At 46.5% G+C, this 27,004-nt stretch overlaps 1 protein-coding gene across 3 annotated transcripts in view; it reads right to left on the bottom strand.

Moving 5' to 3' along the window:
• The window catches only part of SMOC1 (SPARC related modular calcium binding 1), a 135,112-nt gene that overhangs the window by 21,616 nt on the left and 86,492 nt on the right, over positions 1-27,004 (bottom strand). For 2 of the 3 annotated variants that reach the window (XM_045522161.2, XM_045522160.2), the window contains exons 6-7: positions 15,606-15,695; positions 13,544-13,624 (exon numbers count right to left, since the gene is read on the bottom strand). In XM_045522161.2, the coding sequence (XP_045378117.2) occupies positions 13,544-13,624; positions 15,606-15,695 (171 nt within the window). The remainder of the gene's footprint in view (positions 1-13,543; positions 13,625-15,605; positions 15,696-27,004) is intronic. The other variant, XM_045522162.2, reaches the window with a different exon arrangement.

Below are 27,004 nucleotides of genomic sequence, written 5' to 3' on the forward strand. Positions count from 1 at the left end.
GTTTGCTTGCTTACTACTTTACAACAATCTCTGCAAGTCCAGGTGTCCCTCCGAGAAAGAGCCAGGAAAGGTTTAGAATCATAGCACTAAACGTTTGTGAAGTCAGCACAGAGAACTTGTCTTCCAACAGAGAGAAAATCTCCAATAAAACCCTCTTTATACTAAGAACAGTCAAAGCAAATATTCACTGAGTAGTATGTGCCAGGCAACAGACTAAAGGCTTTACTTGCTTAAACTCTCTGTCCGTTTGAAGTGGGCACCATTATTCGGCCTATTTTGTAGACAAGGAAGCTGAGCTGGGGAGGGATTCATGAATTTTCTCAAGTTCACTCAACCTGGAGAGAGGAGGGCTGGGGCTCCCTCCAGTCAAGGGCTTCTGACAGTCAAGCCTGTCTTGCTGAACTCTAGACAGAAGTTACTGGCTTTAATTACTTGCTCTCGGGGGAAAATACATTTATTTTTATGGTGTGAGGATTTTCCAAGCCAGTCACCTTGCAGACTACCCCAAATCTGCAGCATTCAAAAGCAAATGTATCAAAACACATACTTGCCCATTCGACACAGCCCCGCTTCTTCTGAACCGGTGTTTGTCAGCTTAAGCACACTACAAATTCCGTACCTACGTACTTTCCCCTGTCTGCCTTGGAACTGGGACGCTTAAAACCCAGCTTGTAACTCACCCACCTTTACAGACAGGCACATGAATAAAATAGCTAACAGCTCTCTGAGTGTTCACCGTGTGTCCAGCTCGGTACTGGGCACTGGTGTTAATTCACTTCAAACTCATCACAAGCCTCTGAGGGAGGTGTTATCATCAACCTCACTGAGCAGACTGGCTGTGTGCTTTCCTTAGGGAAGTGGCAGAGCCTGGATTCCAACCTGCTCCCAGGCAGTCTGCTCCCGGGACTTGGTCTTCACCACTCTTCAATATCAGCTCTCACTGCCCTGTGCTAATCTGATTTTTATTCTAACCTATGGTTTCTCTTACTCGGTGTGGTAGATCATTACAAAATGGTACAGTGACTCACACGTCCCTGTATTCATGCCGTTGTGTAGAACCCTCCCGCTGACTCTGACTTGCTTTGAACAATGGAAAGGACGAAGGGGATACTGTGTGACTTCCAGACCCAGATCAGTGATTTTCCAGAGGTCATGTAAATACTAATCAATACATACCAAGAGGCATAAGCTCATTCTACATGAAGACCCAGAAGCCAGTCCCATCCTTATGGCCATTGTCACCCTCTGCCCTTCTCAGTCACTTCCCCAATGAATCTTAAAATTCACAACTATCAGTTTTTCCAGATACCAAGAAGTCACCTTCCAGAATGCAAGCCAGCAATCTATTTCCAGGATCTCTTCATGACCATTGGTTCAGAGAGGAAGCTCCTCAGACGTGGATACTCACTGTTCTAAAACTTTCAACCTCTGCTTAGGAAAGTTCAGGGAAAGACGACAGGCTTAGCAGGTCTGGCCTGATAACTACAAGAATGAGCTGGGAGCATCTGTAAACACATGGAAGACATAAACAGTGGGGAAGAGAGAACAATCAGGGCTGTCCAGCAAGGCACAGGACTACATAACCACACATTCTTACACACTCAGGCATACCCACCCCCTATAATCCTATCCCAAGACGGTGCAGAGAAATCAGGAGAGCTGGTTCACTCCCCACCCGGAAATGGGTGGTTTAAGTTTCAATCACAAACATTCAACTGCCTAAGAGAAGAAACACAACAGAAAGGTAGCCTGTGGAAGAAATGAGAACATGGTCCAGACACTGCCACCGGAAAGCACACAGCCCTCTCTACCACCGATCACACAGCCCCAGAGCAAAGCAGGACTGAAGTCGGGTGAGAGTGAGCAAGGAGGGGGACAGGAGAGAGAAAGACCAGGATAAACCAGACAACACAAACCCGTCTGCAGGCCCAGGGCACGGGTTCTTCGGTGTCCAGCCAAGACAGGAGGAGCATGGAGAACGCCCTGTCTGCTACAGCGGCCCCTGCCTTGCACCTCTCAATTACCCGTGGTAATTAGGAGCGAAGGAGAGGGTGGCCAACCTCAATTCTCAGCTAATCCCCAATCTTGATTTTAGCCCACAGTTTATCCTTTTGTCCTGGGAACCTTTTCTCTTTTATCATCTTTTTATTTTTTTTCTTCTTTCCTTTAAAAAAACAAAAACAAAAATGTTCAACAAATATAAACATCAGAAGATTCGAGTTTCAGGTCCTTGGGCTGGTCTTTATTTCTGGTTGCTGCGTTCCAGGGGGGGGAAGCTGCTGAAGGAAGGTTCAGACAAAAGCTGGGACGTTGGGTAACCCAATACCCAAGTGAGCAGGGAATGGTAAGCCAGTCACATCTTGAACTCTTTGGAGAAGGAACAGGGGGATCTTATGGTGATGGAGGCTAGGGGAGATGGGAGAAGAGAGTAGGCAGTCGTCAGAGAAGATGAGTAGCAGCCAGAGTTCTCCAGAGAAACAGAACTAATTCAAGATATATACAAATAGAGGTCCTGGGTTCAATCCCCAGTACCACCACTAACAAAGATATATATAAATATAGATGGATATGGATACGGACTTACACATACGGAGAGAAATATTTTAAGGAATTGGCTCTAGGCCAGCAAGCTGGAAATTCAGGTACAAATGACGGTGCAGTCTTGAGTTCACAATCAATGGGTCAGGCCAGCAGGCTGGAAACTCAGGCAGGATTTCTACATTACAGTCTGGAGGAAGAATTCCTTCTTCTTCAGGAAATTTCAGGTTTTGCTCTTAAGGCTTCAGTTGATTAGATGAGGCCCACCCACATCCTGGAAGGTCATCTGCTTTACTCAGAGTCAATTGATTATAAAAGTGAATCACATCTAAAATAATACCTTGGCAGCAACGTCTAGACTAGTGTTTGACTGAGCTGGGGACTGTAACCTAGCCAAATTGGCTCCTAAAATTAACCACCCCAAGATCTTTATGAAAAATGAGACCAAGAAAAAACTCAGATCTTACAGAAAACCACACACAGAAAAGCTGAGGAGAGTCACAGGCCATAGAAACGTGTATTGGGAAGATGCCTTGATGAATGAGGCAATCGTCCCAACAAAGAACCAGAAGTCCTCTCCTGAGTGGACACTCTGCTGGTAATTAAGGGCACCTGCTCAGGCTGTTCTGACTGGCGTTGCTTATACTGCAGAAAACATGAGTGAGATGCTGATAGGGCTGAGGACAAGGTCCTGAGAGAGGAGGGTGCCCTGGAGTCTCAGACCTAACACGGGGTCCTGGGTAACACATGAGACTAGGGCTCACCAAGAGGATGCAAAAGGGGTCAGGGGCCTTCCTGGACCCAGGCTCTCACACAGGCTGGTACTGGGTGTGTGCTGGCACCACGGTGGGCTCTGGGAGGTCAGAGAAGTTCTGTGAGACATAGTAAGAAAGAAGAATGAACCCAATCTAAAAATGGGCAGAAGACCTAAACAAGAATTTCTCCAATGAAGACATAAGAATGGCCAATAGACATATGAAAAAATGCTCAATATCACTATTATCAGAGGAATGCAAATAAAAACTACAATGAGGTATTGCCTCACACCAGTTAGAATGGCCATCATCCAAAAGTCCAAGAACGATAAATGCTGGAGAGGGCATGGAGAAAAGGGAACCCTCCTACACTGCTGGTGGGAATGTAGTTTGGTGCAGCCATTATGGAAAACGGTATGGAGATTCCTCAAAATACTAAAAATAGACTTAGTATATGACCCAGCAATCCCACTTCCGGGTATATATCTGTAAGGAACTCTAAATCGAAAAGATACATGCACCCCAATTTTCATAGCAGCACTATATACAATAGCTAAGACATGGAAACAACCTAAATGTCCACTGACAGATGACTGGATAAATAAGCTGTGGTATACATATACAATGAAATACTACTCAGCCATAAAAAAGAATAAAATAATGCTATTTGCAGCAACATGGATGGACCTAGAGATTGTTATTCTGAGTGAAGTAGGCCAGAAAGAGAAAGAAAAATACCATATGATAGGTGGTATCTAAAAAAACAAAAAAGGGACACTATGAACTCATCTACAAAACAGAAACAGACTCACAGACTTAGTAAACAATCTTATGGTTACTGGGGAAAGGGGGAGGGAGGGGATAAATTTGGGGGTTTGCAATTATATTAGCCACTATATATAAAAATAGATTTTTTAAAAAGTTTCTTTTGTATAGCACAGGGAACTATGTTCAATGTCTTATAATAACTTTTAATGGAAAAAATATGAAAATGAATATATGTATGTATATGCATGACTGGGATATTGTGCTGTACACCAGAGATAGACACATTGTAATTGACTGTACTTCAATTAAAAAAAAAAAAAGAAAGAAAGAGGAATTAGCCACAAGATCTTAACCTACCCTCATTCCAGGCCTCTTCTATCCTCGAAGCTTTCCCTGGGGGCCCCACTTAGATGGAAGCCTCCCTTTGCTGAGTCAGAGTGTCTGTTTCCCTCCTGGACCCCTGGCCTTTGGCACCAGGACTTAATGAGACTGCAAGCTCCTGAGAGCAAGGACTCTGCCGCATCCTTCCTGATCCTTCCCCACACCCATCCCTGGCCCCCAGCACCTCACTCAACCATGGAGTCTCGGGTACATAGAATTCATAGAGTATTTAGTCCAAGAAACGCTCTATTGCTTGAATCCCTGCTGTGCCATCCCCAGCCACAGGATTCTGCTCTAGCCTGACACTTCGGAGATGGGACCACTCAATGCTGAGTCAATGCCAAGTAGAGGGTGGCGGGGAGGATGAGACCACAGAGGCTGAAAAAAGAAGATCTGTCCCTTTGACTCATCCTGGGAAATGCCACACTCAACCCTCAGACCACCAAGCACTAGATTTTCTTGGGGGAAAAAATCAATGAAAGGTTACCCGCCTGAAAAACAAAAGGAGCTTATCTATGTTTTGTTGCAAAAGGAATCACCCCACTGGGCCAAGAATATTAAGGAAAACACTAGTGTTGTGTCACCTACAATTACCCTGAAACCCTTTCAAATACCTCACACCCACCTAGCCTCTTATCAAAAATGAATGAAATGTTGAAGGATAACCCAAAATAACAAGCCGTGTGTTAAAAACAGGCTTTCTGAAATCACAACATGAAATTCCAGAGGCATAAGAAATCGCGTGGTTCCTGCCGCAGGAGTCTCTGGGTTGGCATGTGAGTGGTGTGTGCTGTTGCAAGAGTTGCAGGGACTCTGGCCGAGGAAGGGGCTACAGGAACAAAAGGAGGGACCGGAGGGACCTGGCTTGAAGGCACTGACTTTCCTGCTTTTCAAGGGCTGGCCCAGGGACTGAAGATGTGGTCTCCAGGGAGGAGATGCTGTGGAGTCCACGATCCTGGGGGGCGATTTGCAGGACATCACTGATCAGTCTTTTTGTTCATTTAGCCACTCAGGGTTCAGCGCCTATCCCCGGAGGACCATTTTTCTGCCCTTCCATCACGCCTGGCACTGAGTTGTCACTTGGCCATTGCCAATCCCCAAGTCTGAGAGTCATCCAGGGACTCCAAGAACCCCCTGAAGAGGACGGGAACCCACAGGACCATTGCTCAGGGCTCCCTTTGGAACAGAAAATAGGCCTAGAAAAGGAGAAGCCCTGTCAGGGAAAGGAAGATGCAGGTGCCCTGACACACAGAACAAAGTCAACGCTTGAAATTGTGATAAGGTGTGAATCAAGTAGGGGTGAAGGCAGAGAGGACAGACACAGAATATGCACAAATTTAAAACGGTCACCTCTTCCACTAGAATGGGTTTCTCCATCCAGTTTAATCTAAAGGCCCTTTGCCCCATAGAGTAGGCAGCCAAATGACATGCACAAAATAACATCATCGCCCAGCCGTAACTTACAAAGGGAACTTGGACCAGTTCTCTGGAGGAGGGCAAGAGAAGAGATGCTGTTCAGCTCTGGTCCAGAGGAGAAATGAGGATGGTATAAAACCTCAGCAGGGTGGCTGTTGCCAAACACAAGCGGGAACTCCAACAGTCCAAGGGAAGACATTCTAGGAACAAGAGTATCACTGATACCTGGGCTTCCTCTCCAAGGCTGAAAGCAAGAGTGAGTGCCCAGCACTCCTGTTCCCACACACTCCGGCCCAGGCCTGGCATGTGGAGGGTTCTGTCACTGCTCATGGAAGTCAGCAGCAGTGGGAACAGAGGCAGAAGCGCATGGTGGTCAAGGGCATGGGCTCAGGGTCAGATGGACCAGCTTCTACCTCTGTTCACTCTGTGACCTGAGGCGGTGGACTTGTCTGCTCTCTAAGCCCCAGGTGCCTTACTTGCAAAAGCAGGACAACAACAGCACAGGCCGCACAGGGTGTTTGTGAGGATGAAACGCAATTGTACATGTAAAGCATTTAAGTTGGCGCCATAGTTAGTTGACAAATGGTAGATTATTAGCTGGTCTCAGGGAGCAGTGTCCTCAGCACACGTGGAGTAACCCTGGCCTTCCTGACCCATCCCTGTGAATGACCAGTCTCCTATGTGGACCACAGGGTCTGACCAAGGGCGGGGTGGTGGGCACCTCCTGCTCCAGGTCCAGGCAATAAGGGGCACACTGTCTGTAGTTTATGTAAAAAAATGATCGTATAACTAAGAATCAGTCTACTTTCTATGATCACCATGCCAGCAACTCCAAACAATGTCTGTGGCAGAATACTCCTCCCCTCTGGGGTGGGCGGCACCAGCACCCTCTTCCATTGGCACACCACTGTCCGATGGTTCTGTTTCTTCCCTCCGCACGTGACGGCTCTGACGGGCCTGTGGCCCTGGACAAGGCCCTTACCTGTCTGGGCCCCTCTCCTTCGTCTGAAACAAAGCTGTGCTGCTAGATGACACGGCTCCCATGGCCCCAACCTAACAACTAGACAGGATCAGGTGCACTTCCTCGCGGCTCAGGGGACTGATCCAACTCAGCCTCCCCCGTCCCAGGGGAGCCCGAGCACCGGGAAGCAGCTGAGTGAGGGGGCGAGGCTGCCGGGGTCCTTCAGGTCCTCCCTTGTACCTTGTCCCCCCTACCCTCTTGGTCACGCTGTGTTCCAACCTGCTTTTGGCCCAGAGGCCCTCCTTCCAGAACAAGACGAACAATGCCTGCCCCACGTCCTGGGTGCACCCACTCACAGGAGTGTTTGCAGCAGGCTCTGTAAATAGGGCATGGTGCTGGGATGAAGTGTGGTGGCTGAGGGGGTGTGAGGGAAAATTACAAACCAACCAACGGGTCTACATAACTTCTCTCTGGGGAACCTAAAATGGCCATTCACGGCTCACCATTGTCTGAAGCAGTGACCTCTTCCTTCCACACAGAGACTGAGAAATGGAGGAAAACAAGATAAAAATTCGACAGAAGATAGTTCCTTTAAAATGGATTGTCCCAATATAGTATATAGGCATTTTTAAAAAACTTTTCCCCCAAAGCATCACTGACTCACATCCACTCAAATTTTATAAAAGCCTCCATCTCTACTGACTCATGCCATTAAGGGAGCTCATATGACCCTTCCACCAAAAAGAGTACGGAACACTTCACAGGGGTTCTACCGTGACAAGTACCGAGAAGTGGCAAGCTGTCTGCTTCCCAGTTCTTCTCAGTAACTTTGTTGACTTTGACCTGACAAGCTCTGTCCCTTAAGGACCAGAGCTAGCAAATGCAAATTCAGGCAAGAAGGGAGGAGGGGTCAGAGGCCAAGGGGGAGATGGAAGAGACTTTCCAATTTGTCAAATAAAGTGTCATAACTTGACCCTTCATTCCCCAAAACAGTAATGTTGCACGTATGAGTGTGTTATTAAGATATATACCCTGCCTACTTCCAAAGCCATTTTACAAATATACACAGAACGAGGACCCTTAGACAAAAGCAGCTGACTTCTAGCAAGTTGGAAGGACCCAATTGCAATACCTTCGATTCCAGTTTTTTAGCAGCCGAGGCCAAAAGGAAAACATTGGGACATAATGGTTTTTGCTATCAACATGAAAAAGCATACAAACTCATCTACAGAAATACAATCTTTGCTGGTGGAGCCAGTTCCAGAGGCCGGATCATACCCCCACACCACTCCTACCCACCACTGCTGCACCTCCGTGCTCCCAGAAGACAATGTGGGGTGAAGGAGCAAGGCCCCTGGGAAGGCTACTTATAAAGCAAGGTTAAAAAGACTGCGGGGCTAGGCTCCCTGGGGCCTCCAAATGTGTTACGGCTCCTCTTGGCAAAGGGAAAACTGGAGAAAGGCCTGTGTTGCCAGGGAGAAAGCCATAGGAATGGCCACACATCCCCGGCCCCGGTTCCATTCTACTGGCCATGATGGGCCAAGACACCTGCATAAGATAGATGGGCAGACATCCAGAAGGCCGCTTATAGAAATAAACATCAAGAATTTGTTTTTATATAGATATTTTAAATGCACACGAGCCCAGACCCATCCGCGGCTGCTAACGTTAGTGGATTACTCATTCTTCCTTCCAAGCACGTCATGTGCGAGGTTCCAGGTGGCTGTGGGGTATTTGCTTACAACAGCTACTGCTGGTTTCCCTGAGAACTGTTTATTTTTCCAGGCCTCAGGTCATTACATCACCCCGCGGTTTCTGGGCAGGCCAAGAGCGCTGGTTAGGGGGTGGGGGATCCACCCAGGAGGGGCTGTTGCCTCTGTGACCCCAAATCCTAGTCCTGGCTGCAGCCATCCCGGCAGGAGCATCCAGGTAAGGGAGGACTAATCCAAAACGTGCCTAACGGGCCCCAAGCAGACCGAGAAGAGCACCGTGCTGACACCAGCAGGTCAGGACAGGATGCTGTAAACAGCTTTCTTTTGGTGTGGATGGGGAGCGAGGCAAACACTCTCACATACAAGGGACACACTGCCGTGGCAGTACTTATTTTCCGCCTTATGTCCTGGCTGACGGCTTGTCTCCAGGGAGCAGAACTACCACCAGCTACTGCATTCACAGATGAACAGAAGGAAGGTCTGCCCGGCAAGGAGGCCAGGAAGGAAAGGCACCATCCTTTTGGATTTAAGCCCCAGTGCCAGGTTCTGAAATCTCATCAGATCGTGAAAGAAATTAACTAGAAAAGATGGAGATAAAGGAAAGAAAGAGAAGGGAAGCCAAAAGGCGCCACCAGAGGCCACAAGGGGGGCAGAGGGAAAGGGCCTTCTGACGTTCCTTGAGGGCATTGTTTGCACAAAGAATAAAGGTTCACGGACCACATTTCCTGAGAGATAGTATTTTCCCGGAGGAGAAGGCACAGAACTTTGTCCTACAGAAAAAAGAAAAAAAAGACTTTTATAAATCACAGCTGGAGGAAAGTGTCTGCCTATAGTAGAATTAGAAACAGTAAGATACAAATTAAGAATGAGACGAAGCCTTATTTTTGTCATTTCCCTAATCTTTTTACTCTATTCTGTAAGATACAGATGATTATAATTTTTTACAATTCTAGTTATGCTAAGAAATGCCTTCCTTGGTCACTAGCTCCTGATAAAAAAAAAAAACTCAGCAAGAGTTTCTGTTTTCTTATAAAAGCAGAACAAGAGTCTCGGGCCAACACTCGAAGAGCAGAAGATGCCCGCCCTCCAATTGTAGGGTGTTCGCCACCAGGTGTGTTGTCTCCCTGGTCACAGCAGGAACTCCCGGTGCAATGGAGGTGAGAAGTTGAAAAGGCAAACCTGCTGACGCTGACCCTGCCGGGTACTCAGAAGGCAACACTGACCACGATGAACACATGACAAAGCCTTAAAAACAAGGACCAAAACCTCCAGGAGGAGGGAAGGAGACAGGATAAATCTGCAGGCATGTGTGTCATGTTATTGCAAAACTTCAGCTGCCCAGTGGAACCTTTCCAATGTCAACAGTCCTCAGGCCAGAAAACAAACCTGGCGTCACAGGGTCTGAGTGTGAAAGAAGGATGTTTGGGGTGTAAAAGAAACTGGGATGGCCTTTTTGCCTCTGAGAGAGAGCTGAGAAGAGCTCTCACCCCGCCGGCTCTCAGAGTCTACTCCAGCCTCCCCAGAGGAGGAGGCGGCAGCTTTTCTGGACCCAGAACATTCCGTCAGACTCTAATGGCAACCACCCCAGAGGCCTGACCCACAGGCTCCAGTCCGTACCAGAGCTGGCTACCCAGGCTCAAGTTACCATTCAAAGTATATCTGACTTCTCATCGAACCCAGTGAGATCATGTGAAAAGTGGCTAGCACAATGCATAAAGATATTCCATCGAATTTTTTTAAAAAAATAATTAATGTGTACCTACTATGTGTCAGGCATTTGAGATAGGTTGCTGAATTCTCAGAAAAAATCCAGCAAGGCTCTAATGACTTTAACAAATAACTAAGGAGACCAAGGCTCAGGGTAGTTCATAAATTTCCCAAGGTCTCCCAGCCTCTCAGTGGGAGGCCAGCATCAGAAGCCAGGTCTATAGGTTTGCATGATACCAAAGCCTGTGCTTTTGCCACTACATGGTTTATTTCTTCCATATACAAAAGATTCCCTACCCCCCGCCTATGAAAGCCAAGCCTTGGGATGCTTCCTTGGCAACCCAGTTGTGAGAGCGTGCACAGAACAGGACGGCAAGGCATGACGATTGTATGAGGTGGAAAGTGCCACGTGAGCTGCCTAAAGAGCTCTGTGCTATGCAGGCTTCCCGGGGGTACGTCAGGAAGCACTGCAGGAGGCACAGCCCCTGTGTCTATGAAAAGGGCCCAAAACGTGAGAAAGACACTCCTCTACACACACTCCCACCCAAATGCATCTATTTCAATACCAGGGGCTAGCAAACTTTTTTTCCATAAAGGATCAGATCATATTTTAGGTTTTGCAGGCGAGACGGTCTCTGTCACGATTATGCAGCTTGACCGTTGAAGTACAGAAACAGCCATAGACAGTATGTCCATGAATGGATCTGGCTGTGTTCCAATAAAACTTTATTTGCAAAAACAGGCAAGTGGTCATTTACCAACCCCTGTTATGTGCCTATGTGTTTTCATGTCCCTCACACATAATTACATCAAAAAGATTGACAGGCACTCAGTCAGTATTACCACTTGATCATGATGGAGAAAACCCCTAATTTATTAGAATATGCCTATGGTAGTGATCTCTGATAATGATCCCTGGCCTCGGTTTCTCCCAGGGGACCTTTAGCTCTCCCCAGCTATCCTGTCCTAGACGCCAGCCTTTCAGACATAACTTGGTACTGCCAACCAGGGAAAAGTAAAGGTGGCTGGGTCCCTCCAACAAAAGGAATGTGGTTGTACCTGCCTGGAAATAATTTCTCAAAATGACCCCATATTCACCCAAGTGGAAACTAGACAAGGGAAGAAGAAACAGAAAGCGGAAGGACCTGAGTGGAAGCAAATGTCATCACACTTGACATCGCCACTGGACTCGACACAGAGATTCTCGCCCACGAAGAGAGGCGCTCTGTCCCCAAAGAGAAATTGTTTTCTCTAGCCCCTCCACTTACTAGCTGTGACCCAGGACAAGTTACTTCCTCTCTCTCAGCCTGAGGACAAGATGAGGACAATAAGCTCTGTAAAATGGTGACAGTAACAATACTTACAGAGTTCTGGTGACGCTCAATGAGAAAACGCATAGCTGACACAGACCAGCTGTGATGATGCTGATGATTCTGACTTTACTGATGATGATTCTTCTCCTCCATCCTTCCCCAAAGTAATCAAACACACTGAACTAGATTCTCTAATAAATATAATAGGCAAGAAAGCCCTTGCCTTCACAGAGCATGACCCAGGTAGAAAAATTAACCACTGGTAGGTGAAGAAATTCATGAAAGTAATTGCTCAGTTGTCAAATGAGTGTTTCAGGGAAAAAGTGCTGAATAATTTCAGAGAGAACTCACCCTCCTATCCATCCCTTGGTCACCGAATGAGAATTGAGCCTCATACAGAGGCTTTGCAGACTTACCAGGAGCTCAGGAAATGCGGGGACCTTTTGCAGATGTCACTTCCAGATACTCAGGCACCCAAACTCTTTCTCTTTGATTTATCACATTTGCCTAACAGTGAGGGGGGAGTGGAGGAAGGTTCTAAGAAGCAGCTTCCTAATGGATGCTTTTTGCTTAGGGTGACAGTCATAAATTCTTTCCTGATTGAAAAATTCTCACCACAAGCATTATCGTAAATATTCCCATTTTTCCTACCATTAATGATGATACCAACAAATACAATTGTACTTACAATTTATTATGCACTCACTGTTTATCACTCAGCCAGGCACTGGTTAAGTACCATACAGACATTAACTCAGTTAACCTTTACTCACTGTTCTTTAAGGGAGAGATCATGATCCCAGTTGAGGACTGAGGCTCCTGGGGACAGGGTGGGGGCAGGGAGGAGAGGTGGCTTTGATTTGACTGGGTCACTCATTAAGTGTTGGAGCCAAGAGTGAACCCAGCTTTTGCTGATTCCAAAACCAGTGCTTTAACCAGGCACTGTTCTATCAAAGACTCTGGCCCATGGGAATTTACGTGGTTTCCTTCCCACCTCATCACCCCACACCTCCCCCAGCTTTTATCAAACAGAGAACCAGACACATGCTGAGGTACTGACAAGCTCAAGTCACAGAGAAAATCAACCAGTGCTGCGTGGATTCATCTCATGGTCTAAACCATTCCACACACTCTGGTCCCCACCACACTTAGGACAGAGCGGGTATACCATACAGATAAACCGAAAGTGGACCAAAGACAGCACACTCCTTAATTAATGGTCATGCAAAACTCTGCCCACTAGTTGAAGAGAATGTATCTTTAGTTTACAGTCCTCGCTATCTATCAGGAAAAGATGATATGGCTAAATCCAACAACCAGACATAAATATGCCAAGCGGCATATCTCTCAGTGAAGTCTGAGGTTGAAAGAAGGATGACTTCCCCCAACCCCGACAGAGATACAGATTGGGTCTGTTAATACATCTTCTTGTTGAAGGACAGCTGGTCTTTGTTGACAGTAAATGAACTTCATCAACTTTGGTCTTCATTGATGGTAAATGAACTCTACAATTAAATCCTACAAATCTAATCACTCTTCAGAAGTTACCACCTTTCCACAAGGGGTTCAGCCAGTACCAAAACCTGAACACTCACAAGACCCTCAAAAGAGCAGACCAGAAAAGACATAATTGTAAGTGGCTATTTAGAACCTTAAAAACACATAGAACCAAGGCTCTTAAGATTTCAAGTCCAACTTCTCTATGTCCAGCTATTCTTCTTTCAAATTCTTCTGCATGGTATATAGAAAGTGAATTAAAATATACAATCAAAATTTTTTTGGCTAAGAGGATCAGCTACTCATGAAAGCTGATCCCAGAGCACTTACTTGAAGACAAAGTTGGAAGGGATCTCACTCATCTCATTTTACAGCTGTTGAAGAAACTGAAGACCAAACTGGTTAAATGACTTGCCCAAGCCCACACAGCGGTGGCAACCGTGTGGCAACCACGGACAGGGCAGGTGTGCACGTGATCCAAGGGAGGACATTTACCTGAATTTCTTACATTAGTGGTGTTCAGTTTGGAGTCCTTGATTACCAAGTGCTTAATCCATAGAGTGGGAGCTGTGATTTCTGGGGGAAAAAAAAGGAGAGAGAAAATAAAGTCTGGGCAAAGAGAATATATAACTTGGAGTGTAACCTCCAGACTTTTTAATAGCTTTTTAAAAAGACTGAGGCATCTAAACTTGAGCTATCTCCCTCACTCCATGCCCACTTTGTCCCAACGTCCTCATGCTTTCTCACTATGGAAGCCCCTCTCTCCATCAGCTCATAGGAGCCAACCAGGGCCTCCTATACTGGGAGGCAGAGTGGTCTGAGTCTGGAGGCACTGAGCCACTCCATCCAGGAATAAAAATATTATCCCAGGAGGTGAGGAGCACGGGCCAAGCCAAGTCTCTCTCAGCTGCTTCCCTGGAGGAAGATTTAAAGGGGATAAATCAACAAATGAACGCCAAACAAACCACAGAGACCATTTTGGAGGAAACAGCTGAGCCACAACAGATTTTAGCTTGCCGAGACTCGGCTCCACATGGGAGAGAGAGTAATGGGTCTAATGCGTGTTTCCATCCCCTTTCTAACGGTTCCTCATTGAACAGTCTGAATTCCTCCATCCAGTGAGCTCCAGGGGGTCTCCATGCTCTCCAGGGCTTGGGTCACCCAGTGAACAGGTGCTGTGGAAATCTGACAGTGACCCTGAACACACTGTAGAATGACAAGATATTCAGGGAGAGTGTCTGGAAGATCTTCCAAGCTGATATGGTCTCCATTCCCCAACCAATCTTCCCAGGTCCCAGACTTGCCAATGATCTAGGACATTTGTACATCACAGAAACATTTGACCTTCTAGGCATGAACACACATAAGTTCCACTACGTGACCAGCTGCAAAGGCTATCTCATATTTCTATCTAGAACCAAGCCTGGGTGAGGGACGTCCTTAGCCACAGTACCAACCAGTGGCATCATTTCTTCTTACTCCTCTGTCTCACTGTCCAGTCTTATGATCCGAGGCTGGATGTACTCGGCTGGAAGCTACTAAAGGGTTGTTGTATATTGCACTGAGCACTAAACCTTATTGTTAGACTTTCTAGAAACTGCACCCTGCCAAGCTTCCCGCTCCTCCTCTTAGAACTGGGATACAGACTCCTAGTAGCTGAAACTCTAATCGAAGGCAGCCTCTTGTACCAGACTCCTTCTGCCTGCTCCTCACACCTCTCGCGATACCAGCCTTCCTCGTACCGCCAAACACCACTATTTCTCTTGACCTAGAGTTTCTCGTCTCCCGAATGTCTTGACTCAACTCTCAAGGTCCCTACAACTTAGCCAAACCAGTTCCGCTCAGCAGTCTCTTTCCCCTACTTTTGTCACTATACCCTGTGTCCACCATACTCTTTCCTTTTTCCACGCCAGTCCCCCGGTCAGGAACTCCTGATTCCTGCCCCCGCATTTCCAAGATCCAGCTCAAGTTCTCTCTGTTCACACACTCTTTTCCCACACCATTGTGGTCCCTTTCTTCCATAAATGTCTCTTACAAAAAAAAACAAAAAACAAAAAACTGAGACCATATAATCTCATATGTAAAGCTCTCCAATAGCTGCTGCTCTCTTGAGAGCAAAGGCTTCCATCTCATCTGTGTCTCCTTCATCCCCCAGAGGCCTCGCACAATGCTGGGCACAGAGCACTCCAGGAACTTGTAAGTGCTGATTTGTTTAGAATAGGGATGCTGCCGGCCTGACTGTCTCTCTCAGCCATGGCTCCTTGGTCTTGGCAGCTTGCAGGGTCCATCCAGGCTCTGTTATTGTTGGCCACGAGCAGCCAGGCAGGAAGCCTGGTGAGAACAGAGGCCTTTTCCAGAAGTGGAGAGTGTACTAGTTCCTGGGAGGGTTTGCATTTTTTAAAAGGTTAAAACAACCCAGCTAAAACTGGGGAAAATTTGAAATTAAAAAAGAAAAAAATAATAATAGTAAAGCTTACACAAACATCTGAAGGAAATACCTTCCCCAAAGCTGAAAACGGGTGGGAGAATTCGAATCTGAAGTAATAGAAAAGCTTACCCTCTCCATCGAACACCGGCTGCGTCTCCATCGTGGGTGTCGGCTTAGACCCGTCATCTGAATTGAGGGTTAAAAAGAATCGAAAAGAGACTACCATTATTGAGGTAAATACTATCTACTCTCCAGCACTGTTGAATGGTTGGGGTTTGCACATGGCCCGGCCAAGTCCCAAGGAACAGACCGAAGAGAAAGAAAAGAAAGAAGAAAGGAACAAGAAGGAAGAGAGAATCACAGAGAGACACCAACAGTAAGACAAACCCAGGTGTGTGCTCGCCACTCCACGGAAGGGAGCCAAGTTGTCATGGCTCCGGAGGACTCATCACTCTGAGTGACCCCAGTGTGACTCTGTTAGCCCTTGTTCTTTCCCCAGGAAGGCAGGGAGGGCTACCTTCCCCAACAGCCCCGAGTTCCCTCCAGGCATGTTAGGAAATGGGGCATCAAGCTCTGATGTCCCCAGCTCCTCCCTGCCCTCTTGTGAAAGGTACCAGCCCAGTATCTTTCTAGTGGTGCTGATGGAAGAGCTGAGGGGAACCAAGAGACCAGGGTGCCATTCCCTCCCAAACTCCTACCAATTTCTCCACCCTCATCTAAAAACAGCGTGAAGGCAAGCACCATTCTCTCTCCAGCACGCTGAACTGCAAAGAAACGGGAATCCTTGGAACACTTTTAACTGTGAAACAGCATGCACCCCAGTTCCCAAGGAGAGATGGAGGCAAACAAAATGGGATGGAACATGAGTAACTGCACCCTGGATTTGCTTTGAAATTTCTAACACAGGTCACGGGAGCAGGGAGTTCTCAGTAACAAAGTCCTAACACTTACGGCCCTAGAAGTGTTGGCAGCTCTCTCTGCAGAACTAGAACCTCTGCAGGTCAGAGTAAATGCAGACTTTATATGCCTTTCAGGACTCTTGAATTATGTCCATCAAGATCCCCAAAACCTGAATTTAGAACAGTGTTTCTCAACTTTTAAAAGAATTATTGCCCAAGTAAGGAGAATTTTTAGACATTTTTTCCTAATCACTTTCCCAATGAAATTTTAATAGCAAAGATACACTGTGTATCTGTTTATGTATTGTATGCATATCCGTGCTCTAGATGTAAAAATAACAAGGATTCTTTTGTGCCCCAGGAACCAATTTTCACCTCCTTGGCGAAAGCCGGGAGCAGGTATCTTTACCTGTATTGAGAATGCATAGGTCAGAGATTTTTCTGTCTTCTCCATTGGCAGGGGCAGGGAAGGAGTGCGCTGTGGTCTCAGACACTGTGGTCACACAATCTCTTCCACCCAAGACCCCTAGAGATCTTTTAGAACTGAACACTATTCTCCACCCATTAACTATTTACAGAGAATGCAAGGTCTCAGATAGTCTGCAGCACAGTCAGACCACCAATAGTAACAGCCTTCACTGTTTGGAGCTCCTAGAACTTTTGGCCAACTTCCCTGCGTCTTATCAGGGGAGGGAGAAAGAACACAGAGTCCTGATCCCTTTCTTGTGCCAACGCCCTTCCCTTGGGATCTTAAGATTCGAGAGCCATGGAGACCCAAACCCTGACTGGAGGCTGAGGCCAGCAACCTGACAGTCGTGTGACACCTGAGCCTGCTGCTCTTTGTGCCGACCAAGACCCAGCTCCCACAAGAGCCACGGAGATCCTGAACTATCCGACAGTCATCCCCAGAGATGAGATGCAGCAGGAAGAGAGGAGTAATGATGCTGAATATCTTATTTGCCTCAAACTGGAGTCCAGAATGGTCATCTTTTGATTCCAAACTGTGTAAGTTTGATCTGGAAGTCATTGAGGGAGAATAAACACAGAGTGGAGCCACACAAAGTCATTTTTTAAAATAGCATCACTTTCCTGACTCTATTAATGCCTCTTTCCATTGAATTCAATGAACCACTGAATGAAGTCTTTTGGCAGCTGCAGTGCCCATTTTGTTGCCCTTGCCGGATGCAGAGTTCACAATATAAATAGCCCAGCACAGCGTGCTCAGCCTCTCCACCCAGGGTGGCTTCATTTTCGGACTCTTAAAGGTAACAGAGGGAGAGTGAGAAAATCAAACATTCCCAGAGGGACAACAGTGACAAGCCAAGTGCCAAATGGCTTATAGGATATTTTAACATTCAGTGAAAGTCCTCCCATATTCCAAGAGCTGTATCTCTCTCTGGAGTGGGACAATAGAAAATATTCTGTTCATTTCTCCCATCAGCCACATGAGAATCTTGCACTGAGCATCTGGTCAAGTATTCAGCCGAAATAGGCTGCTGGAGGAGAGGAAGGAGGGGGTGCAGTCTCCCCGGGGAAGTTGTGCACTTCTGCAGGTTGAGGACCTCCACGATTGCCCAGATGCAGACCCAGAAGCCCACCTAGCATGAAGCTGTGTGCAGGGAGTGAATCTTTCTGCTGGGTAGGGTCACCGAGGGTGAAGACATACAGCTGCATGGCCACAATGGAGGCCCTAGATGGAACTCTTTATGAAGTGAGAAAAGACAAGGTGCGCTGCTGCCAGGAGAGCCACCTGTGAAATCCATGATGCCCAAAGGATGAGAAGCCAAGCCAAAGCCAACAGGACCCTCTGACCATCATCTCCGGGCACCTGGGCACCTGGCTTCCAACCCAGCAAACAAGCGCACCCTTCTACTGAACACAGGTCCAAGGCCTGAGTCCAAGGTCCACATCAGGCCTGCTTCCTGGCAAGCCTTAGGACAACAGCAGGCCCCACACTGGGCCCTGGGGAGAGAGAAAAGCTTCCACATGTGCCCTTGGCCTCCCAGTGGGGTCACATCCCAGTTCCCAGCTTTACATCCATTAAGTTGGGTAACCTGAACCCCTCACTTTTCTTCTCTGGGCGGTGGATATCCTCTTCTAAAAATGAAGGATGGTTGCCTCCCCAGCCTCAGGACACTGTGCAGCTGTAAAAGACTTCAAAGGCCTCTTAAAGAAGGTATAATACCATGAGTGTTAAACCATCTTATCCAACTGCTTTTCTTTTCATTGGATTTGCAGAATTAAAATCCCACAAAGTTTTTAAAATAAAAAATAAAGTAAACTTTACAACTCAATAAGAAGACAAACAACCTGATTTTGAAATGGGTAAAATATTCTAATAGACATTTCAAAGATGCATGGACAGTTAATAAATACATGGAAAAATGTTCAGCATCATTAGTTGTTAGGAAAACACAAATTAAAACCACAGTGGGATAACATTACATCCCTACTAGAATGGCTAAAATTTTTACAATAGACACTATCAAGTGTTGATAAAGATGTGGAGAAACTCAAACCCTCATTCATTGCTGATGGGTATGTAAAATTGGGCGATCACTTTGGAAAAGAGTTTGGCAGTTTCTTTAAAAAGTTAAACATAAACTTACCATTCATCCCAGAAATTCCACTCCTGAGAATCTATCCAAGAAAAATAAAGATATATCCACCCAAAGACACGTAGGTATACAAATAAATATTCATAGCAGCATTACTCATGATACCCTCAGATTGGAAACAGTCCAAATGTTCATCGGCTGGTGAAGATATAACCAAGTTGTGACGTACACATACCATGATGTGTTATTTAGCAATTAAAAGGAATGAATTACTGTTACGTGTAACAATATGGCTGAGCCTCAAAAACATTGCACTGAATGAAAGAAGCCATGCACAAATACTACACATTGTATAATTCCATTTACATGAAACCCCTAATAAAGGCAAATCTATACAGAGAGCAAGCAGATACGCAGGTGCTGAGGGCTGGAGGAGGGAGTGGGGTATAACCATAAGTGGGTACAAGGTTCCTTTTGGGGTGATGGAAATGTTCTCTTGTTAATGGCTGCACATCTCCATAAATGTACTAAATTCACTGAATTGTATATTTACAATGGGTAAATTTTATGGTAATGTAATTATAGTTCAAGAAAGCTTTTAAGACAAAGTGGGAAGGGGGTGCCAAAGTCGTTACAGATAAATCATCAGGTGGCAGCAGCTGGATTATTTGCGTGATCCTTAACTTCAGAGGAGACGCTTTCTTACGTCTTAAAGAAAAATACACCTGAATCTCAGTTTACACACACACACACACACACACACACACACACACGATAAGTTCATGTGCATATATGCTTAGTCTTGGTGGTTCTTTTAGACCTCAAATAGTAAGACTTTATTTCTCTTTGGTACCATAATATTCTCCCAGACTGAGGAGAAGAGGCTAGGACACTGGGAAAAACCCAGTTCAAAGATGATTGTTTCTCTTACAGGGAGAAAAGTAAAAAGTAAACTTGGAAGCATTAAAAATAAATAAATGAGGCAAACCTGAGAGAATTTCTCAAGGATGATGTCCAGAACAACAAAAGAAAGTGTTATTACATTTTGCGACCCTCCAAGTTTCTGGCAGGTGGCTTTCTTCAACTATTCTCAGCACCGGCCAGGGCAGAGGAAGTCACCAGGCAGATAAAAAGAGATTGAGTTTCAGTGCAAGAAAGTGATTTGCTCAAGGCCCCAGAGGCAGTTGGATTCTGCCCAGCCCCAGAGCCGTGGCGTTTGGCCTTCCAAGATTCCCCAACCCCCAACCACGCCTCGTCCTTGCAGGTGCAGCCCCAGAAAGTCGCAGCCCCCGCACGGGCTCTGTGAGCCTATACAGACAGTGGGTTTGTGTGACAGCACAATTCCTTGCCCTGCGAGAAGGCCTGGCCCACGCACAGACAGCTGGAAGTCACTTCGACCCCCGATGACACCGTTCAAAGCCGCCTCTGTTTGGCTTTTTGATTTCTGATTGACAATCGCTGGCGAGTGGAGATAAATGCTGGGCTGAGGACAATGTTGATCCGCTCTGACTGTTCTCAGGGAAAGACTTTTCAGAATAACAAACAAAACAAAACAAAACCCCAAAAACATTGGTGTGCTTAAGGGACTGAATAGAGCCCAAGAAGTCCAAGGAAGCAGGGCCGGGCCTTTCAAGGGGCTGGCAAGTCCATTGAGGAGTTAATTGTTTGGGTGTACAATGAGTTTATTCTGACCACATACAAAGAGCTTTCTCTTCCAGGTCCTTCAAAAGCAAATGTGTCAAAGGGGCCAGAAGAGGAATCTGTATTAATGGCATCTCTTGGGGTCTCTGAGACTGAGGAGCCTTGGAGAAGGGGGGAAAAGAAACCACCACCCCCATCCTGAGATTTGGAAAGTCTCAACGATTCTGAGTCCCCTTTGATTCCTGGGCTCTGCCCCAGCTATGTCCATCACTGGTCACCCTCCCTCTTGTATTCATTTAGGCTGCCACTGGCCATCTTTTACAAAGACATGGAGATAAACTTCAGCCTGGAAGAAGTGCTGGAAGGTTCTTGCTTGTGAAGGGACCACATCTATGCCAGAGCTGTCATCTCCCTCAGTAGGTGACTCAGAGACTCAGTGTGAAAGTTGCGATTACATATTCTGGGCATCACAGGAAGACAAATGTGCCTATTTGCAAAAGTCTCTTAAAAATCTGACCCGAACCATACCAGGAGGAGGATGGAATGCTAGTTAACCTAAACCGAATGTTAGTTAACCTCAACATTTTCTGAGATGCATGTTCCATGATCAACGAGGTTCAGAAACGTACTGTAAGCTGTCCTGATTCTGCCCTTTGAGAACAGGCATTATCTGGGTACTTCAGGTCCTTTCCAGAGTGAGAGATCAATGTTTTACATTCCACCTACCCACCTGTACACTTCCCCCCAAAACAAGTGAACACAAGCTTAAGGCTGTCTTTTTGCAAGCAGTTCCCCACATTGCCAAGCTCCACATTCCCTTGAGTAAGAAGAGAAACGTGAGGCTGTTGGAAAAGGTAGACCAAAGATGGACCAAGAGGCAGAGGAGGGGGACGGTGAGGGGAAGGGGAAGGTGGCGGAAAAGTGGCACCAGTAGCAGAATTGGCTCTAGACTGGGTTCACATAAAGACTGTGCTAATTTTTTTAACTCTTTATTTTGAAATGATTATAGAAATGATTTTGCAACAGGATGTTGCAAAAATGATATAGAGAGATCCCACGTACTCTTCACTCAGTCTCCTCCGGTGGTTACATCCTAATAGTTAACATAATAATATAGGTAATATCATTAGAGGACAATATCACAAACAGGAAATTGATGTTGGTATAAGCCACGGACCTGATTCCCCTTCCACCACTTTTGCATGTACACATTTGTTTGTGTCTGTGGGGGTGGGTGGTGTGTGGTTCTATGCAATTTTATCCATGTGCAGATTCATGTGACCACCACCACAACCAAAATACAGAATGATTTCTTCAGCGCAAAGATGTCCCTCGTGCTGCCCTTTTATAATCACACTTCCCCATCTCCATCTCCTCTCTCTCCCTCCACCCGGCAACCACTAATGCTTCCCCCATCTCTATAATTTTGTCATTTCCAGAAAGTTACATAAATGGAATTCTGCAGTATATAAAATCTTTGGAGTTTGGACTTTTTCACTTTGCATAACGCCCTTGAAATCCACCCAGGTCATTGCTGTACGTGTCAACAATGTGTTCCTTTTTATCACCGAGTAGTCTTCCACAGGACAGAGACATCGCAGTTTGCTTCACCTACTGGAGGACATTTGGGTTGCTTCCACCTTTGGCTACTACAGACAAAGTTACTGTGACTATCTATGTACAGGTTTTTGTGTGAACATAAGGTTTCATTTCTCTGGAATAAATGCTCAGAAGTGCAATTACGTGAGAAGCATATGTTTCGTTGTTTACTTTTTAAAGACATTTCCAAAGTATTTTCCAGAGTGGCTGTATCATTTGACATTCTTACCGACAATGTATAAAGGATCCAGTTTCCCTGCAGCCTCGCTAGCATTTGGTATTGTCACTACTTTTATTTTAGCTCTTCTAATAGGTGGGTAATGATACTTTGTCATGGTCTTGATTTGCATTTTTTATAGCTAATGATGTTGAACATCTTTTTGTGTGTTTCTTTGCCCTCTGCACATGTGCTCTGGTGAAATGTCTATTCATGTATTTTGCCCATTTAAAAATTGAGCTGTTTTTCAACATTTAAGTTTTTTAGCATTCTTTTCTCTATATATTCTAGATATGTCCTATGTCAGATACGTGGTTTGTAAGTATTTTCTCCCAGTCTGTATTTTTTTTAAATGCTCTTAACAGGATCTTTGGAAGAGCAAGTTTTCAATTTTGATTAAGTCCAATTTATCCATTTAAAAAATTTTTGGATCATGCATTTGGTGTTCTGACACCAAAGCTCCAGATTCACCTAGATACAGGTTCTGAAGATTTTCTCCTATGTTTTCTTCTAAAAGTTTTAATAGCTTTATATTTTACATTTAAGTCCAAAATCCATTTTAGACTAATTTTTATATAAGGTGTGAGATTTAGGTTGAGGGCTTGTGGGGGCTGATTTTTCTATGAATGTCTAACTCCAGTCGCTGTGTTACACTTGGAACTGCTTTTGCATGTTTGTCAAAAAATCAGCTTGCCATGCTTGCGTAAGCCTACTTCTGGGTTCTCTATTCTGTTCCAGTGATCTCTATGTCAATAGGACAGTGAAAATACCCTGTGTGATACTACAGTGGTGGATGCATATTATTCTATATGTGTCCATTCTCATAGAGTGTTCAACACCAAGAGTAACCCTGATATAAATTATGGGCTTTGGGTGATCATGATGGGTCACTGCAGGTTCATCACTTGTAACAAATGAACCCTCTGCTGGGAGATGTTGATAATAGGGGAGGCGGCACATGTGTGGGGGCAGGATATGGAGACTCTCTGTACCTTCCTCTTAATTTTGCTGTGAACCTAAAATGGCTCTAAAGAATTGTCCTTTTTTAAGAAAAGAAATAAAATAAACATATAAAACATGGGGAGTCACGGCATTTGTTCAGATGATAAAAGGGAAGCATGGACTGAAAATTCATAAAGGGTTGTGAAGGGACTAAAACATTAAAGATCTGTTGGTTTAACAAAAAAATCAGATAGTGATTCCTCCCACTTTCTTTTTCTTTCTAAAAACTGGTTTTGCTATTCTAGCTCCATTGCCTTTCCATATACACCGGGATAGGCAGCCCTTGAATCTCATGGCTTTCTTTCAAAGGGCACCTGTTGGTGTAACAGGACCTGAGAGTGACAGTTCCTCGACTTTTACCACGGAGCGCATAGCGCTCGGGGCTGGAGGTAAGTGGTTCAGATGCGGCCCTGAGCCCTTTCCGCCCACAGGCTGAAATCCCTGCCTCCCTCCAATTGCTGCGTTACACTTGGAACTGAACTTGCTCAGTCAAGGAGCAGTAGGCAAACGACCACATGCTCAGTGGCCTGCCCAGCTCTGGGCTGCCTTGCCTGGACTTCAGGAGCCCCACCCAGGGACCAGGCAGAGGGCCCAAGAACTGGCCGGTGGGCCCCACTCATCCCCGGCAGCTCCATGAGGCGAAGACTCTCAGCATTTCACTTGTCCCTGGACCCTCAGTGACTGTCACAAGGCTGGCACTAAGTCCTCAATAAATATTTGTTGAATGAAAGAATAAAAGAGCCAAGTATAAAGCCCCATTGGTTACTAATAATACCAGGGACTTGTTTGGATACATGGTCAAGAGAATTTTCCAGATCACTAACCCCCATTTCCTCTCCAGTCCTTGGAAATAAGGATACGGCAGAGATTAACCTCTTAATTTAGTAACTTCCATGCATAAACTTTCTTTTGGAGAACATAGAATAGGGGCTGAGAAGAGGGTGGGGCATTGAGTAGATGGAGCCGTCCTGGGAGAGTAATTAACTGTGGGTAGAAGGGAGATGTGGTCCAGGCACGAACACTCCAGCACACTCACGCACACCCTTTCTGCAGTCGATGTGCTGATATGCCAGGCTTGGTCAGGTGGCTCAGAGCAGCAGGAAGCAGCAGCAAGATGCATGCAGAGGAAAAGAGCTGCCTCTCGTGGGCTTGGAGCTGCTGAGGCACAGTTTGTGGCAGCAGGCACGTACCAGAGCGAATGCCTCTCCACAGGGAAATCCAGTGTGAGCAGAGGCCAACCCCTAGAGGTCCCACCCAGGCTGGTAGATAATCAGGTTCCTGCCATTTGATGGCAACGCTGACAGATCTACTATGATCCAGCTTCCCACTTGGTGCTAGGCAACGAGAAAAAAGAGGTTGCTGGGAAGAGGTTAAAGTCATGGGAACATTATAGAACCACGTATAGAACCATCTGAGACAGCCAGCCTTGCACACTTCAGCCAGGCTGGGGGCAATGAAGTAAACCTCCTTCTGGTGTGCTTTACCCTCCTGAGGGCTTATGCTAGAAGCCACATGGTCCCTTCATCTGGGAAGCCTGCCACCCATCACCCCTGCCCTAAGCACATCCTTCAGCCTTGAATGAGACTGTCAGTTGCTCCATCACTTGAGTGACAAGGTCTCTAAGTTGGCACCAACCTGTAGACTGGGTGCCAAGAGAGATTCTAAAAACAGAGACCCAGAGAAGGACCTTGGAGAAATAATTGTGACTCATTCTGTTTGGAACACATCCTGTGGAACAGCCAGTGGGGAATAAAAGAAATCTCTGCAAATTAAAGGGGGGTTGGGTTTGGGAAGTTCGGCTTCTCTCAAAGACCGCCTTGACAAATACAGAAGGCCATGCAAAAAATGGAAGAAGTCTGCTAATGTTTTTATTCCCTCTCACTTTCCTTAAACTGCTCACTCACAGACCACTTACAAGTTGGAAAAGAAGAAACTGCATAAAATTCCTGATGACCCTAAATTTTCATTTGCCATGTATTGAAGCAACACCCCGGGATCTCTAAGGTCATGGGTGCTCAGAAGAGAAAGCTCCCAGAGAACTGCCAGAGATCACTGTCCAAGTGCTCTCCCATCATTCTCCCACTTAATCATTCTCCACCCGCCCCTCCACCATCCCACTGGAAGCCGACAATGTCCCTCCCACACTTCATAAGCAATGATGCCTGAACCAGTCCCTGACTTTGTGTCTGGTTATCCTGGAAACTCCCCCACATCCACTAGCATCCAGACCCCAAAAAGAAGCACCTCAGCAAAATCGACAAGCTGTGGGGGGGCCAGGAAAAGCCAATCAGGGTAAAATCATGATCTCTAAACACATTCCGCTTCCCAGCCATTTTTCTTCGGGCTACTTCAATGGAAACCAAAAATTCCTTTCTCTTTCTCAATTGCAGCAGCCTTGGACTGTTTTAGCAGCAGCAGATTGTCAGGGCTCAAGGGGCTGCTGGGGGTCCCTTCCTCTCTTCTGATATTTCTCTGGAGCATCAATAAAACACATGTGGATGCATGTGTGCCCCTCACCCCCCGCAAGACAAGCACATACCCCTTCCATCTCTCTTCAAGGGTGAGGACAGAAAGAGAAGAAGGGAAGGGCAGCAAGATGGGAGTGCCCCAGATCAATGGATATTTGAAACTCAAACACATGGCCCGGGACCTACCCTGCATGTGTTAATTACCACACATGTGCCCATAAAGGAGTTCGTGAAACACAAGGGGCCCAAAGAACAGAGAGAGGCAAGGACATTCCAAGGGATTAAGTAAATAGTCTGAAGTTCTGACCCTCCTCCCCTCCCGGAGCACGTGCATCTGGGTAAGATAATCGGGCCCCCTCCCTCCTTTCCCCACTTCTCCCCTTGGGCCCCGCACCTGTGGACCCAGGAGCAGGAGCAACCCAGACCTCCCTCCCAGGCCAGACGGCGGTGACCTGCTACTGCCTGGCCGCTCCCTCTTCCCTGCCTACCTCCTGCTATCTCCCTGGGCCTCTCCCCCAGCCTCCTCCCGCTCTGCCTTTCTCCTCCTCTCCTTTGGAGGACTGATTCCTGGCTGGCAACCAGACCCTCCACCGCACAATACGCCTTTTCATTCCTCCCAGGCAGAGAGAACCGATCCCTCCAAGCCCCGTCTGTGGAGCATGTTCAAAAAGGCAAGCGAGTAGGGAAAGAAGGGGCTGACTCTGCTCCTCCCCCGCCAACCCCGCCACCTTCACCTAGACCCCCAGCCTCGCCTCCTCCCTTGCTGTCCTCCTCACCCTGAATGATGTTCCGAGCCTAGCATCCCTGTCCGCAGGTCTCGGGCTGCAGGCTGCGGCTCTGGGGAGGTGCCTTCTAGGAGACCCCACGTGTGGGCACAAGCTCAGACAAGGGGCCTTTGTGTCCTCCCACCTGCTGCCCTCCGGAGCACATTCCATTCTTAAGTAGCAGCTGAGAGAGGGACCTCGGCGGGCTGACACAGGATATTACAAATGCCCTCTCGCACCCTGTCCCCATTCAAACTCCAGCTTCCTGGACAGGTGTGGCTTCAGGTGGCTACAGGTGGCCCAAACCTGCTTTCCACTGCCCTGCTCACGGCAGACAAAGAGAAGAGGATCAACACCTCTGCAGATCCTCCAAAGTACAA

The sequence above is a fragment of the Camelus bactrianus genome, chromosome 6 (genome assembly GCF_048773025.1).
Source record: "Camelus bactrianus isolate YW-2024 breed Bactrian camel chromosome 6, ASM4877302v1, whole genome shotgun sequence".
NCBI lineage: Eukaryota > Metazoa > Chordata > Mammalia > Artiodactyla > Camelidae > Camelus > Camelus bactrianus.